Here is a 16198-nt window from a genome sequence, read left to right on the forward strand (position 1 = left end):
AAAAACCCGTTCACAAGCCTTTAGGTATGTCTAAAGTGTGTGGTTAAAAAGTAAAGTTTTTATTTTTAATTTGCATTATTTTTAAGAACAATAAGAATATAATCCAATTGTATTCTCATTTTAACATTCTTTCTTTTTTTTCTGAACAATACCTCCTCCTCTTGTCTTGTATTTTTTTATTTACATTGAGTCTACATTCCTGTGCTATATTGTTAAACTAGTTTTGAACCCTGGCAGCTTGTTAGTGTTTTAATATGTACTGAAGACTCGTGGTACAGGACATTACACAGGGCAAATATTTGCTTTTGGATATTCCGAAAATGTGAAGGCTTTGCCGTGTCATTCAACTTCCAGAAGTAAGGTGTGGTTAAACGTTAAGTGGATGAGCCGAAACAACTTACTGCCATTAACAGAGGAGCTTTGAACATGAAGCATCCATTCATCATTCATCCATTCAGTTTCCAAACAAAGAGCACTTTTCGTTTCAATTACCAAATTATTACCGCCTCCTGCGTCAAGGCTTTTTGTAGGATTATCCATTTCATTATCTTCTATAAAGTGTTTAATGTAAAAATTCCATCTGTTCTTAAAGAGGCCCTATTATGCTTATTGTCGTTTCCCCTTTCCTGTAGTCACTACAGTGTAGTATGTTCTATGTGTTTCTGTGCATGTTAATGGTCGGCAAAGGCTAAAATCCCTGTGTTCCTTCCACAGGGAACATAGTGACATCACTATGTAGCACTCACACTACTATTTCCTAGCGCTCAAACACATTGTAGTGATAGGCTAAGGGGTGGGACATCTCTAAGTGGTTGACCAATCACAAAAGAGCTGGCCAGCTAACCAATCACAGCAGGCTGGGCTCTGGTTTCAGACAGGGGGTGAAAAGAAGTGCAGCAGCACAGGCAGTCTGAGAAAAACAAAGAGCTTTTTGAACATTAATGTTCCAGTAGAGGTAGAAAATACAAATATGAAACCTGAAAATGAGCATTAGGAAACAAAAGTGAACCAACTACGACACCTTGTGGTCAAATGAAAATAAATAAAGCAGAAACAAATCTCTTCAAGAGGCAAAATGTTTAATAATAACTTATGACATTGGTTAATTCCAAAGTTTGTGTAAATAATTTATGAATAAAACCAGATTTAATTTATGAGGAAGAGAACACAATGCTCTTTTTTTCTTACTGCAGAGGTTAAGCTGCCAGTTAAATAACGATAAATACTAAGCTCATAAATAAATGAATTCAATAAAAAGCCTAAATGATATATCCCCAAGAGCCATCTGCATCATCTTGAAGGCGATTTCCATTTTAATAGAAGCCAGAGTCTTGAGCAGCCCAGTTTGGTGTCTGAGAGAAAGCACAAAAACAAAAACAAACATTAGAAAAAAATCTCGAGATTCTTTCCAAAATGAGATATCCTAAAAATAAACACAAAATAAAATCAAAATAAGGAAAGATTAGAAGTTATCTGTAGATGTTCATATTGATTCATCAAAGGGCAGTACGCCACAGGAAAGTGACAGGTGACCCACAGAAACATTTAATGCCATTATGAAAAATGAAAACTTTAGAACCATGTATGTATATAAAGTATAAACTATAAAATGGCATCAATTTAAAATAATTAGCCTGAACTGTTAGGAGCCAGCGTACCAGTCTTCAAATTTACTAAGGGTGTCTTCAAAGTGAAATCTGATTGGCTGATTGTGAACCGATTGTTAGGGAGGGGTACCGAAATTACCCCGGACAAGGTAATAACCAAACCTCTCCAGTCAAATCATATCTGCATGTCGTCCTTTCTTTACCCAGATAATGATTTTAATTTTCATGGTTTTACTCACAGCCAATCCCTTCGACAGTTCTCTCAGTAAATGAAGGATGTGATTGGCCCACTATTGCAGCAGCTACAACCAATCCAGTCTGTAATTACATCTAGCTTGGTTTAACTGAATATTTAGGAATTCATAATGACATTTTCCTATTGTATTTTTAGAAAATATAATGGTGGAGTTATTTTTAAAAGCTTGGATTCACATTAGGGCAGTGTATCAGGTAGGGATAAAAGCACTTTTTACTGTTGCTAATTGTAGGTGTGGTGCTGTCCATAGAACTGAAAAAGAGCGGGAGATCTATAGACTGGCCGACAGATTGATCACGATAAGCTTTCTTTTGTTTCCTGGCTGAAAGTGGAACTGAGTGTTCTTTGAATTTAGAAGAGGATTTTTATGTTATTGTTTTTTAGCCTTTCTGAGGCTATCGTTAAGATGCAGCTCCGAAAATAACACACATATGTATAGTGCACTCGCATACTTCACAAACACTAAAGAGCGTAATTCAGTTATGCAAGTCATTTTTTATATATATATATATCTATATCTATTTTAAACTCTGATATTTATATAAATGTAGGATTTATATCTGGATTTACTGGCAAAAACAGGAAAATCTATCATAATATATTAAATAAATTCATGCAGCCTGAAAGGAACGATCTATTGTTTCATAACATTACGCCAGTGCAACTATTGGACTGTAAGGCCAGGAATACTTGGCGTAACCCATACATTTGAATAGATTTTTGTTGATGAAGTCCATCTCAATTTGGTCGTTTAAATTACCTGACCACTAAAGGTAGACATGTTAACATCTCTTTAAAATGTTTAGTTCTCTCAGCCTACCTCATTCCTGTTGCTATGGGCGACCTTCTTCTCTATGTTCATCGCCAGCATCTGGCTGCGGAAGGACAGGCTCTTGGTCTTTTCGATCACCTGCTGGTACGGAGACACCGCGTTGTTGCCCATCACCACATGACCCTGAGGAACAAGCTCACAAAATGAATATTTCAGAAGAACTCACTCGATGCTGCCTTCAGTCCAATAAGCAAGATACATATATTTTCATAACTGTTGTACATCTTATAGTAGTTAATAGAGTGTGCAGGAATGAGTCCTGAAACCAGGAAATTAAATTCTACCACAGCCTCGTGTCGAAGTCAACGTTTCTTTTAAACACGTTTTAGGTTAGATGCTTGAAATAAGATCTGTGGTTAAAACAAGCTGAAGAGATTTTTATATACAGTGAAGGAAATAAGTATTTGATCCCCTGCTGATTTTGTTAGTTTGCCCACTTACAAGAGACTGAACAGTCTGTACTTTTAATGGTAGGTTTATTCTAACAGTGAGAGACAGAATATCAAAATGAAAAATAAGTATTTGATGGTGGAGAAAGCCTTCTTGAGCAGGGGACCTTGTGGGTGCCGCAGGACTTTAATCCATTACGGCGCAGTGTGTTACCAATAGTTTTCTTGGTGACTGTGGTCCCAGCTGCCTTCAGATCATTAACAAGTCCCTCCTGTGTAGTTATTGGCTGACCCCTCACCTTTCCCATGATCATTGATGCCCCAAGAGGCTAGATCTTAGATGGTGGAGCCCCAGACCGAGGGCGATTGATGGTCATTTTGGGCTTCTTCCATTTTCTAATAATCAAACTAGTTGTCTCTTTCTCACCAAGCTGCTTGCTGGTGGTCTTGTCTTCTATGCAGCCGTGTGCCGGTCTACAGTCTTGTCCTTGATGTCCTAGACATTAGTTCCTCCATGATCACAAAACCTTTCTCTGGTCTTGCCCTCGGTGGAGAGGTTGTAATCTGATTCATTGACATGGACAGGTGTCTTTTATCCAGGTAAAGAGTTGATATTAGGAGGACTTAAAGCGAGAGGACTTAATTAACCGGTCCTTGGGAGTCAGAATTCTTGTTGGTTGCAAGGGGATCAAATGCTTATTTCCCCCAATGAAACGCAAATCAATTTATATCTTTTTTTTAATCTACATTTCTGGATTTTCTTTTTGATATTCTGTCTCTCACTGTTAAAATAAACCTACCCTTAAAAGTATAGACTTTTCATTTCTTCGTAGGTGGGCAAACTTACAAAATTGACAGGGGATCAAATACTTATTTCCTTCACTGTGATTCAGTTAATAACCCACTTGTAATTGTATAAATCTTCTATGTGTCTTTTCCTAAAAGGCGCAGATGACATCACTGTGGTAAATGGTGGAGAAGGTTGATTTTGACCCCGTTTGTCAGATGGGAACCATCATAATAAAGACCAAGAACTTAATTTGTTGGAGCAGATGAACGGGCCCTAAATGAGACCAGTAAGAGTTTTCACGGCGTACATTAGCCGCCTTTAGCTTAGCAGTGGTGACACCCAACCTTGCAGTTCCTCTATAGTTTAACGTTGACCTCTAGTGATTGCTTTCAAAACTCATAAAAGTGATGTTAATGTGTTGAAAGTGTCGGTATCATAAATGGCCAGAGTGTATTTATTTCAGTTGTCCAAAATGGAATGGGAAAATCCTTTGGCTTTTGTCAAGGGAGCACTTGCGATGCTAACTAACAAACATAATAACATAAAACTTTCCTGCAGCATTCTTAAAAGGGTTGTTTATTCTATGCTGGGTGAGTTGAAGCACATCTGACTGGATGTGGATCAGTGAAAGCCTCACCAGTTTGGAGTCAATCTTGGCATCAAGCCTGGCATTACGGATGAGGTTGACGATCCACCTCTCCGCCTCCTCCGGCGTCATGTTGAGCTTGTCTGCCAGCATGCTGAGTGAAGGAGAAGGAGAAGGAGGCCTTCAAGTTAAGTAAATATCCATTAGGGGAATTTAAAGTCTTCAAAATTCTCTTTACTGTTGAAAACACTTCAAAAAGAACTAGGATGAAAAATATCTCAAATTTGGGAGCGCTGCAGAACATCAATCATTTGGGTACACAAGAGTTTCCATTTCTCAGCTTTGACAACAAATAAGGAACTGCACACACTGTTTCTGACAGGAACAAAGACTACGAAGACGGGTTACTTGATGCTGATGCACTGATGAATCCTACAGAAGGTCTCAAAGATGAAGAGGCGGGCGTTCTCGATGAAATCCTCGAGGCAAGCGACCAGGAAGAAGTCGTTCACAAGAACCTGAGGGGAAAAAAATCCACACGACTGTAAGAAAACAATCACTTCAATCAAATTACTGAGCAGTCGCATAGAGAACGTATAGGAAAACCTTTCATTGGGTTAATTATTTTTCTGCCAGCACATTTTCCAGTGTATGGGGATGATGTGTGTGAAGCTATAATTTTAACCATATCCATGTTTGAGTGGAATGATAAGTATACTTTAGGAACACTAAAGCACATAATAGCACCACACGGTCACCACATATCATGTGCTGGAAAACCATCCTGTGGTCTGGCTGTATTTACCAGAATTTCCAGTGGTTTTTTCTCCACCCATACATTAAAATGTCCTGTTCCAAACTATCCAAACTCACAAAGGAGAGTATTTATAAGACAGTGTTGTGTCTGGTTTGGATAATGTCGATTTTTGATAGAAGTCATAAGATATAAACAACGGAGTAACAATGTAATGTATGAAAAACTTAAGAGTGCAGGTTTCTCAACAGTTCAACTTTAAGATTTAAAAAATTAATTTAACAATAAAAATAAAAGCAAGCTCCGTGGTGAAATAGTCTTTTGGCCTGTGGAATTAAACTGTCCCTGAGTCTGGTGGTTTTATTCCTGATGCTGCGGGCACACAGAACAATTTGTTGCTCGGGTGGCGGGGGTCTCTGATAATCCTGTGGGCTTTCTTCCTGAGCCGCTGGGAGTAGACATCCTCTGTGGATGGCAGCTTCGTCCTGGTGATGTGCTGTGCAGCTTTCACCACCCTCTACAGAGCAACTGCCGTACCAGGCCATGATGCAACCGGTCAGGATGCTCTCTATAGTGCACCTGTAGAAGGTCAGGATGCTCTCTATGGTGCGCCTGTAGAGGGTCAGGTTGCTCTCTATGGTGCACCTGTAGAAGGTCAGGATACTCTCTATGGTGCACCTGTAGAGGGTCAGGATGCTCTCTATGATGCACATGTAGAGGGTCAAGATGCTCTCTATGGTGCACCTGTAGAAGGTCAGGATACTCTCTATGGTGCACCTGTAGAGGGTCAGGATGCTCTCTATGATGCACATGTAGAGGGTCAAGATGCTCTCTATGGTGCACCTGTAGAGGGTCAGGATGCTCTCTATGGTGCACCTGTAGAGGGTCAGGATGCTCTCTATGATGCACCTGTAGAGGGTCAGGATGCTCTCTATGGTGCACCTGTAGAGGGTCAGGATGCTCTCTATGGTGCACCTGTAGATGTTGCAGAGTATCCATGTCCATGTTGAACCCCCACAGCCTGTGGAGGATGGAAAGCCGCTGTGGAGCTGTTCTGGTGATGGTGTTAGTGTGATGAGTCCATGTCAGGTCCCCAGTGATGTGGACACAGAGGAACCTGAAGCTGCTGACTCTCTCCACCGTAGTCCCGTTGATGGCAATGGGGGCGTGTCCCTCTCTCTGCTGCTTTCTGTAATCCATAATCAGCTCCTTGGCTGATTTGGCTGACATTTAGATGGAGGTTGTTATCCTTGCACCAACATTTAGGGTTCTGACCTCCTCTATGTACGCCGTCTCATCGGTGATCAGGCCAATTAGCAGTGTTGATTACACTACCAAACTATAACCTAATATGTTGGTTAGGTTAACACCCCTTTTTCCATGAGTAAGACTGATGAGATCAGACACTAAAAAAGGAAAATATCAATATGTAATATCATTGATGAAAAAAAAGACTTAAATTAAGGAGAATACTAAATAAAAGCTCTTTGTTTTTGTCAGCGCCCACCTTCTATTCCCCTCTCTCTCTCAAACACACACACTCACGTACCACAGAGTGCTTTGATGATCATAAACAGTCCCCAGTCCTGACAATGGTGCTGTTATAATGTTTAACATTTGAGGTTAGAGTCAGGTTTAGGTCCTTGATTAAAGCATATTTTGCATGATTGCAAGCTGGGTGGGCCTCACTGATGAGCACAGTCAGGAGGACTGCATGCCTAATCATTGAATCAGTGTGATCATCAGAGAATTACGATCAAATTAAATCTTTGAATAACTTGGACTGAAACGACAAAATCTTTTTGGGCAAGACTAAATTGACATGGATTGACTGAAATATTCAATATAATCTGATGACCGAAAAATGAACATTTGACACAGAACTAAGACTACATTAAAAAACTGACAACATTAAGAAAGTGGATATTATGACTCAACAAAAACCGGATTAATACTATGAAGACCCACCTTTTTGTATTTGTTTTTAAAATATATTGCATGTATCTCTTATTCAGTCATGTGCTTATTTAGTGCTTAATAAATGTCATTAATTGATTGACTGAAATTAAGAATTAAAAAGGCTAAATGTGAATAAAAGCATTTCCATTTAAAGACATCATTTAAAATAGCTGCAGGAGATAAACCTGGTGGAATATCAATTGCTCAAATATATAAAATGTCACAAGCTGTAAGTGACATCATTAAAAATAAGATCTACTATTCCTCATTAAACCGTACGAGTCGCTGTGCTTCTGCTCTCCGGAGGCTATCTGCTCTATAGGAGCTTCCTGTGGTGTGAAGGCTGTATCACGCACCACTGTTGAGGAAAATGCTAATGCTCACAGCTTTTATATTTAATGAACACGCAAGGCATGTTTTATTTAAATAAATATGTTTGGCTGTTACACAACAAGATGTTAACACATTGCTCCATCACTGAAGCAGCCCGATGAATCCTGACGCGATCACCAGGCATGAGCTCCACAGAGCGTTTGGTAGGAGATTATGTAGTGACTGCTATCTGTGGTTTAAAAGTGACGATCACAGAAACATCAAATGGGACGTTTGGCCACCTCAGATTTCCAGCAGAGCTTAAATCTGTGAATATATTAGTGTCTGGGATTTTGAAAGGAGGTGTGGCACCGTCATTTCACGAGGAGTTAATTATTGTGAGACAAATCCAATTATTCTACACAAACCATAGAGCCACGGTCGGCCGGTAATATCCAATTAATTATTTTCTTGTGATCGAGACAAATGCGGGCCACTTCTGCAGAGATGGAAGGTTCTTAGATACATTTCTTTACTAATAGTAGCAATACTAAAGTTAAGGAATGCTCTGCTACGAGTAAAATTCCTGCAATCAAAACGTAACTTAAGTAAAAGTACAATAGTATTAGCATAAAAATATACTTAAAGAACACAAAGTAAAAGTGCTCATAATGCAGAATTACCATTTTCTGAATAATTTGTATTATATCACTTGATTATTATTAGTGATCCTTTAATGTGAAAATAAATAAAAATGTGCAGCTGGTAAAGGTATGCTAACTTTAATGGCCTTTTATGTTATTCCATAATATTTCTTTAATTGATCTTGTATTAAAGAGGACATATCATCAGAATCAGAAATACTTTATTTATCCCAAATTTTTCTTTTTTTCTCATTTTCAGTTTCACGTTTGTATTTTGTGTCTCTACTGGGACATGTCTCCATGTTCTAATGTTCAAAAAGCTCTTTATTTTTCTCATACTGTCTGAAACCAGGACCACTCTGCTCTGATTGGTTAGCTGGCCAGCTCTGTAGAGACGGGTCAACTGCTTAGAGATGTCCCGCCCCCTACACCAAAAGACGTTTTTGCTCAAAAAAAAAGCACAGAAAGCAAATCAAAAACATCATGTGATGCCTCCCGATGTTAGTGTCAGGAGTAAACTAATGAACAAAAACATGTCCATTTAAAACCCTATCTATAAAAAGGCATCAGAATCCATGACAACAGACTGACTTAATGAACTATCTTCTTTCCATCAGTGCGCTGACTCTGTATCTGACAGGAGTGTTGAGGCCTTCCCAATCACTGCATAATTTATCAAGAGGGGTTAAAGATGAGAGTACTGTGGGAATACGCAACGTGGTCCCTGAACACAGCTAAAAAAACTGCAGCGAGGGGTTCCTAAAGGCAACCGAGCCCCAAATCTGACAGCTGTTCCGCTTTGAAAATCAAACTGAATAAAAGTAAGAGCCGGCAAATCAGGCCAGACATGGATTTGCAGTGGCTGAATGGCTGCGGAGTGAAATGCCTGGGACTCCGGAGATGAGAGCACTATAGCTAAGGGAAGCTTCATATATGAGCCCTCAGTCCCAGGAGACAGCACTTTTATGGGGGGGGGATTTAGGCCTATGCACCGTAACAAACACACACTGTCAAACTTTAGAAAGCCATCCTCACCGACTCACACTCCCTCAGCTTCTTCTGGGCGCTGTCAAAGTCGAAGTTGACGTAGAGACACTCTACAAACTCCGTGATTGGGTCCTTGTATGTGTATGACTCCTGCGAGACGGAGAGGAAAAGCACAAGTCATTTCAGGCCTGAATCATTGAGCCATGTTAGATTTAAAATAATAAATATTAAAAATAGTCCGCTGAGAGGTTTTGATCTTACCTGTTGAATGACCTTCACCAAGTCCTTGAGCACTTGCCTTCGCTTCCGCACGTCTTTGTTGGTGATGACAGCCGTCGTAAGGTACCGCAGGATGTGTGGGCACATTGTTTGGATGGCATTCAGGTACCTGAAGAACACAAAAGCGGCACAGTGGCACCACCATTAGCTGCCATCACAACAAAAATGGAAAGCATCAATGATTTCACTCAGAAAGAAAACAGCAAGCTGTGCAGAGAACGCTCTGATTCATGCTGCAAAATACAGGGAACCCTTTCTGACCAAACCTGAACACTTTTGTAGCTGCAACATATTATGAATCACAAAATAAAGTATAATAAATACAACAGCAGGGTGGCCTTCAAGCTTAAAAGGCCTTTTCAAAACAAGTCATGACATCCATTCTGGAGCATGATTAAGAATAAAGTCTGGATGACAGATCCATCAAACCTGTAGTTATACCTTGTTTAGTTTCTAAAAAGCTGAGTAGGACTTTACACAATGCCTTTTTTATACATTTAAATGCAAGGCTTCTGTTGTGGCGAGAAATCCTCCATGTGGATGTGGTTTATCATAATTAATCTTTATTTAGTAAAATTAGCTTAATAGATGTTTTTGTTATTGTGTTTATAGAAAGTAAATTATGGTGCCGTTCCATTGCTAAAAGACCGCCCACTTAATACAGGTGGCTTTCTTTCAGATTTTTTAGACAGCAGTAAAAGAGATGTTGAAAGGGATAAACACAAACCAATATGGATTGAAGAAGAATATTTCGTGAACATGTCACTTCTTTTTACTTAAATGCTGACTTTGGGAGAGCACGACCCACGTCTGAAACAATGCTACAAAGCCACCACTGGAAAAATAAATACAATTTGTGCCTAATATCTTTCTGCAACTTTCCGGAAATACTGGTTTTGATCAGAATGAAAAGACTCGCAAAATAAGAAAAAGCTGCACCCATTGTTAGGTTGATAAATACTTGTGATGTCAGTGTAATAGTTATTTGGTAAAACTCTATAGAGTCTGTATGACGGCACCATATGCCGTGTATTGTTTTTCTAAGGTTGACCGCTCTCCGAACCCAAAGACTCACTGAGGCTGATAGAGGAAGAGCTCGATGATGTTGTCCCGGCCTTTGGGATGGTTGAAGAACACGAAGAGGGACCAGTGGATGAGCCAGGTCCTCTGCTGCAGGGACTGCAGAGGAGAGCTCACAGACTGACAGAGAGGGACATCATCAGGATTTGTTTTTACAACAAGAACCCATAAGAGAATTCAGACCTTTCAAAACAGTTCCTTCCAAATTAAAAAGACACAATTGGAATCTGATAGAAGACATGTACAAGTCTCAATATCTCAGATTTTTTTCAAAAACTCAATTTATAAAAGAAATGTTTGCGCTGAAATTTTAAGCATAATTCTTAATACTGCCTAATTCTCACACACACACACACACACACACACACACACACACACACACACACACACACACACACACACACACACACACACACACACACACACACACACACACACACACACACACACACACAGCAATATTGTGTTAGCAAAATTAGCAAAATTCATAGCGTTTGGTTACATTTCAGATGCGCCATTAATAGACTCTCTCATGTCAAAATATAATGAGGCCGTAAATCAAAGAAGTCAAGAAAAAACTGAACACTAAAATATGGCCACTATCAATCCCTGTGGCTGTGCTGCTTGGCCCATCTCATTTATGTCTATATTACTAATGTAATCCGTAGTTAAACTAGGTAACATATGTATAATAATATTTACTCACATTGTTATCAATAGTCTCCCTCAGTCGAGTCAGATCCTCCATGGCTGCTTCCCAGTTCTGCATCAGGATCTCAGAGGCCAGCTTCCCCCACAGAGAGCTCAGAGCATTCCTGTCTGTGGAGGGAACCTGAGCACAGAGAGACAAATTCATAATATTCAAAACAGACTGAGCAGTATTTGGGAAATAATAATACAAAATAGATTTAAACAATGATATTCATCTTGGCTTGTCATTTTATTTTTTTCGTGGTTGTTCTTACCAGGACACGGAAGAAGTAGAGGTACTCTGCAGCTCCGGAGTAGTTCCCGCACTCGTACTGGAATTTGGCGTACCTGTACAGTGTGTCCAGGTATTCTTGTCGGAACTAAGAGAAGAAAAAACAGGGACATTTAACAAGGTTGAAAACATACCAGCAACTAATTACAGTGGGGCAAAAAAGTATTTAGTCAGCCACCAATTGTGCAAGTTCTCCCATTTGAAAAGATGAGAGAGGTCTGTAATTTTTATCATAGGTACACCTCAACTATGAGAGACAGAATGAGAAAAAAAAATCCAGGAAATCACATTGTAGGATTTTTAAAGAATTAATTTCTAATTATTGAGGAAAATAAGTATTTGGTCAATAACAAAAGTTCATCTCAATACTTTGTTATATACCCTTTGTTGGCAATGACAGAGGTCAAACGTTTTCTGTAAGTCTTCACAAGGTTTTCACACACTGTTGCTGGTATTTTGGCCCATTCCTCCATGCAGATCTCCTCTAAAGCACTGATGTTTTGGGGCTGTCGCTGGGCAACACGGACTTTCAACTCCCTCCAAAGATTTTCTATGGGGTTGAGATCTGGAGACTGGCTAGGCCACTCCAGGACCTTGAAATGCTTCTTATGAAGCCACTCCTTCGTTGCCCTGGCGGTGTGTTTGGGATCATTGTCATGCTGAAAGACCCAGCCACGCTTCATCTTCAGTGCCCTTGCTGATGGAAGGAGGTTTTCACTCAAAATCTCACGATACATGGCCCCATTCATTCTTTCCTTTACACGGATCAGTCGTCCTGGTCCCTTTGCAGAAAAACAGCCCCAAAGCATGATGTTTCCACCCCCATGCTTCACAGTAGGTATGGTGTTCTTTGGAAGCAACTCTGCATTCTTTCTCCTCCAAACACGACGAGTTGAGTTTTGACCAAAAAGTTCTATTTTGGTTTCATCTGACCATATGACATTCTCCCAATCCTCTTCTGGATCATCCAAATGCCCTCTAGCAAACTTCAGACGGGCCTGGACATGTACTGGCTTAAGCAGGGGGACATGTCTGGAACTGCAGGATTTAAGTCCCTGGCGGCGTAGTGTGTTACTGATGGTAGCCTGTTACTTTGGTCCCAGCTCTCTGCAGGTCATTCACTAGGTCCCCCCGTGTGGTTCTGGGATTTTTGCTCACCGTTCTTGTGATCATTTTGACCCCACGGGGTGAGTTCTTGCGTGGAGCCCCAGATCGAGGGAGATTAGCAGTGGTCTTGTATGTCTTCCATTTTCTAATAATTGCTCCCACAGTTGATTTCTTCACACCAAGCTGCTTACCTATTGCAGATTCAGTTTTCCCAGCCTGGTGCAGGTCTACAATTTGGTCTCTGGTCTCCTTTGACAGCTCTGGTCTTGGCCATAGTGGAGTTTGGAGTATGACTGTTTGAGGTTGTGGACAGGTGTCTTTTATACTGATAACGAGTTCAAAAAGGTGCCATTACTACAGGTAACGAGTGGAGGACAGAGGAGCCTCTTAAAGAAGAAGTTACAGGTCTGTGAGAGCCAGAAATCTTGCTTGTTTGTAGGTGACCAAATACTTATTTTACCGAGGAATTTACCAATTAATTCATTAAAAATCCTACAATGTGACTTCCTGGATTGTTTCCCCCATTCTGTCTCTCATAGTTGAAGTGTACCTATGATGAAAATTACAGGCATCTCTCATCTTTTTAAATGGGAGAACTTGCACAATTGGTGGCTGACTAAATACTTTTTTGCCCCACTGTATAAGGAGGTAAAGTGTGGCTTTGATAAAACGATTTGTATCTGCAATCTGGCTTCTCATTATAAGAGGTATGGCGAGATATTAAAGCTAAAATGAGTGAACAGACTTCGGCCCTGGAGTGAAGACACATTAATCCACTGTCCTTCAAACTGTTAGCGCCTTTTTCTTTCCTTCAGAGAAAATAATTGGGAGAGGCTGCAAGGCTGGCAGATTGTGGCTGATTGGGGAAAGTGTCTGAATCTTCCAAAACAAAGCCTTTTCATTTTCATAAGTCAGATTTTCTAGCAGGGCAAATTATGAACAGCGGCAATGATTAGTCAAATCATTGATTAAATGACAGAAGAAAATAAAATCACCCACTATTTTTATAATTCATTTGTTATTTTAGTATGTTTTTATGCAAAAATGTTGGCAGCCTCTTAAATATGGAGATTTGCTGTTTTTTTCTCCATTTTATTTCATATCACAGAGAATATATTTAGGTTTTTGAATAATAATTTAAAAAATGTTCCCCTATAATTGTTTTAAGCCGAGAGATTTTTTCATAGCCATTTTAAAGACTAAATTTGATAATTGCAATGTGCATGTGAAATGTATCTGTAGATTACAAAAATATAAATAAAGCATTGTAAAAAAGTTGCAAGAAGTTACTTGAGTGCATAATGAGGACATTGGTGGGTGGTGTTGTTGTTATAAGATTTGACGCTGGAAAATCATTCCTGCTGGCTAAGGTGACAGCTGGTTGTTATAGAAACACATGCACATTGTGCAACCCACCTAAAAATATACAATGCAGTGCACCTTTTATAAAACTACAAGTGCATGAATACAACATTTCAGAACTTACATTGTGTTTCTCTGAAAGATAGTCGAAGAGCATCCTCCCATCTCTGAAGAAGAAAAAACAAATAGATCAATAGTTGTCAGAAGAGCCTTTTAAAATCCACAGAGATCTTTTCAGAATAATTATTATATTATCAGTACTATAAAACAGATTGAGCTTCGGATTTAAGTTGATCGGACCGTGTGGACTGCATCTGCCGAGTGGTCTCTGGGTCTTCAAACATCTTGACAATCGGCTCCGTCTCTGACTGCAGCTGCTTTAGTTGGGCCACCACAGAACTCCTCTTCTCCCTCAGAGCTGGAACAGAATTAATTGTCACATTGAGCATGTATCCCCAATTCTTTTTTGTTCACATTTGTTCATCTGTTTGGAACATTTTGAGCAGAAAACAGGAAAATATAGGCAGAAACATTTCTGTCCACTGGCCAAGGACCTTTTGATCCAAAATATGGTGGTGATATATTGTTATTAATTGGATCAATAAAGAGCTATGGTTGCTAGTCAGTGTTTGGACATCACAGGCAGAGAGGCTAGTATTTTCCCCTTCGACTGTGGGGTTTAATATGTGACATTTTCTTATCAGGTTAACACAATGTATGAGGATTAAAATGCAAGTGCTTTTGGCAACACCCTATATGCTCTACTAACATTACTGTGTGATAGATTGAAAGAATGACATGCTAGAGAATCAGATCAAAGTATTAATTAAACTGATGTCTCTCTTACAGTGTGGGATTTCCTTGTCTGCGTACAGGTTTTTGTACACATCCATGGCGAAGTCCACCATGTTTGTCTCGCTGAGGAGGTCCAGCTTTCCCTGGAGGAGTTCCTTCTCATTGTAGATCTGTTAATATTAACAAACACCATATTAAGTATTTTGACACACACTCAAATCAGAAAACAACTGAACATAACAGAAAATGAACACGCTGTCAGGACATCATAGTTAATGCTGACATCAAGCTGTGGGTAACGCAAATCCGTGGCTAATTTATAGGCTAACACGCTATCGTCCATAAGAAGCTTGTTAGCCAAAGACATACAAACATATCGGTTTAGCAGATTGATTGCTACTGTACCAAACAGTATACAACGATCCAGCTATAAAACACTTCAATGAATGTGTTGTTTAATGTTTAGCTACCGTTAGCTGTCAGCCGGAGGGATATTTAAGGTGACAGCTAGCCAAACAGCTAGCCATCATGGGTTGAGTCGGTCCCCCAAAACCGTGTTTTCATGTAAAAACACGCGCTAAAAAACAGCCTCTTTATATTTTACTATCAAACGATGTAATAGCTGGTGTACCTCTTTCACTGACAGGAACTCCAGCAGAGGAAAGACCAAATGCCGGTCCAGAAAATGCGCTATCTTGGTTGTCAAATCGTAGTCCGCCATCCTGGCTGGCTTCAAATACAACCTTTATTGACACTCTTGGCGCACAGACGGAACCAGGCGACGTTACGTCACCTCATTAAACCCGACGTCATGCCTCATCCATAACGATGGAGTATCTACTGTACAATTTCTTAGGAACACTTAGGATTTTTGCTTTAAAATTTCTAGTTATACCAATGAAAGTGCCTTTCTGTCATAACGGACATAGTAATTTAGAATAAGATACATATAAAGATGGATCATGGATGGATGGATGGATGCCAAACACACATAATAAAACAATATATCAATACAAATATATATTCAAGAATTCTCAGACCTGTCCTGTTTTTGTTGCGCTAAAGCCACAACTTAAATATGCATATATTCCATAATTTGGTATTTATATACAAATATGCATTCAAAAAGATCGCACTATTAAATTCATACCGTTTGCTTGAATGCAAAATTATAGATACAATCCACAATTTTAAACATGTACCTTTTTCATTGGCGAAATTACATTCAGTGCATTTAAAAAAAAAATCTTCATTACATCTCGCTTTTCTTTTTGTTCTCTCCTTCTCTTGTTCTTTATTTTTAATGTTATTACCTTAGGCTATTAACATGTGATTTGCGAGTTGTTAAAAACAGCATCCCACACTCAGAAATACATCTGAAACTGTAAAAAGGTCTTAATTTTAGGTCAAATGTATGGCCAGAAAGACACTTTGGACTCTGTGTGAGCAGCCTACATGAGACTATATGCTGTTTTAT

At 39.5% G+C, this 16198-nt stretch overlaps 1 protein-coding gene across 1 annotated transcript; it reads right to left on the minus strand.

Annotated features, from left to right (window-relative positions):
• Positions 1 to 1065: 1065 nt before the first annotated feature.
• Positions 1066 to 15482, minus strand: eif3eb (eukaryotic translation initiation factor 3, subunit E, b). The gene is made up of 13 exons (XM_063899912.1): positions 15353 to 15482; positions 14774 to 14891; positions 14227 to 14344; positions 14051 to 14093; positions 11441 to 11545; positions 11182 to 11307; positions 10471 to 10595; positions 9378 to 9504; positions 9165 to 9266; positions 4869 to 4978; positions 4512 to 4614; positions 2684 to 2818; positions 1066 to 1352 (listed from the first exon to the last, which is right to left on the minus strand). Exons 1-13 carry the CDS (start codon positions 15440 to 15442, stop codon positions 1314 to 1316), a joined length of 1341 nt encoding a protein of 446 aa, XP_063755982.1. The 5' UTR covers positions 15443 to 15482; the 3' UTR covers positions 1066 to 1313.
• Positions 15483 to 16198: the final 716 nt, after the last annotated feature.

Source organism: Eleginops maclovinus, chromosome 13 (genome assembly GCF_036324505.1).
Source record: "Eleginops maclovinus isolate JMC-PN-2008 ecotype Puerto Natales chromosome 13, JC_Emac_rtc_rv5, whole genome shotgun sequence".
Lineage (NCBI taxonomy): Eukaryota > Metazoa > Chordata > Actinopteri > Perciformes > Eleginopidae > Eleginops > Eleginops maclovinus.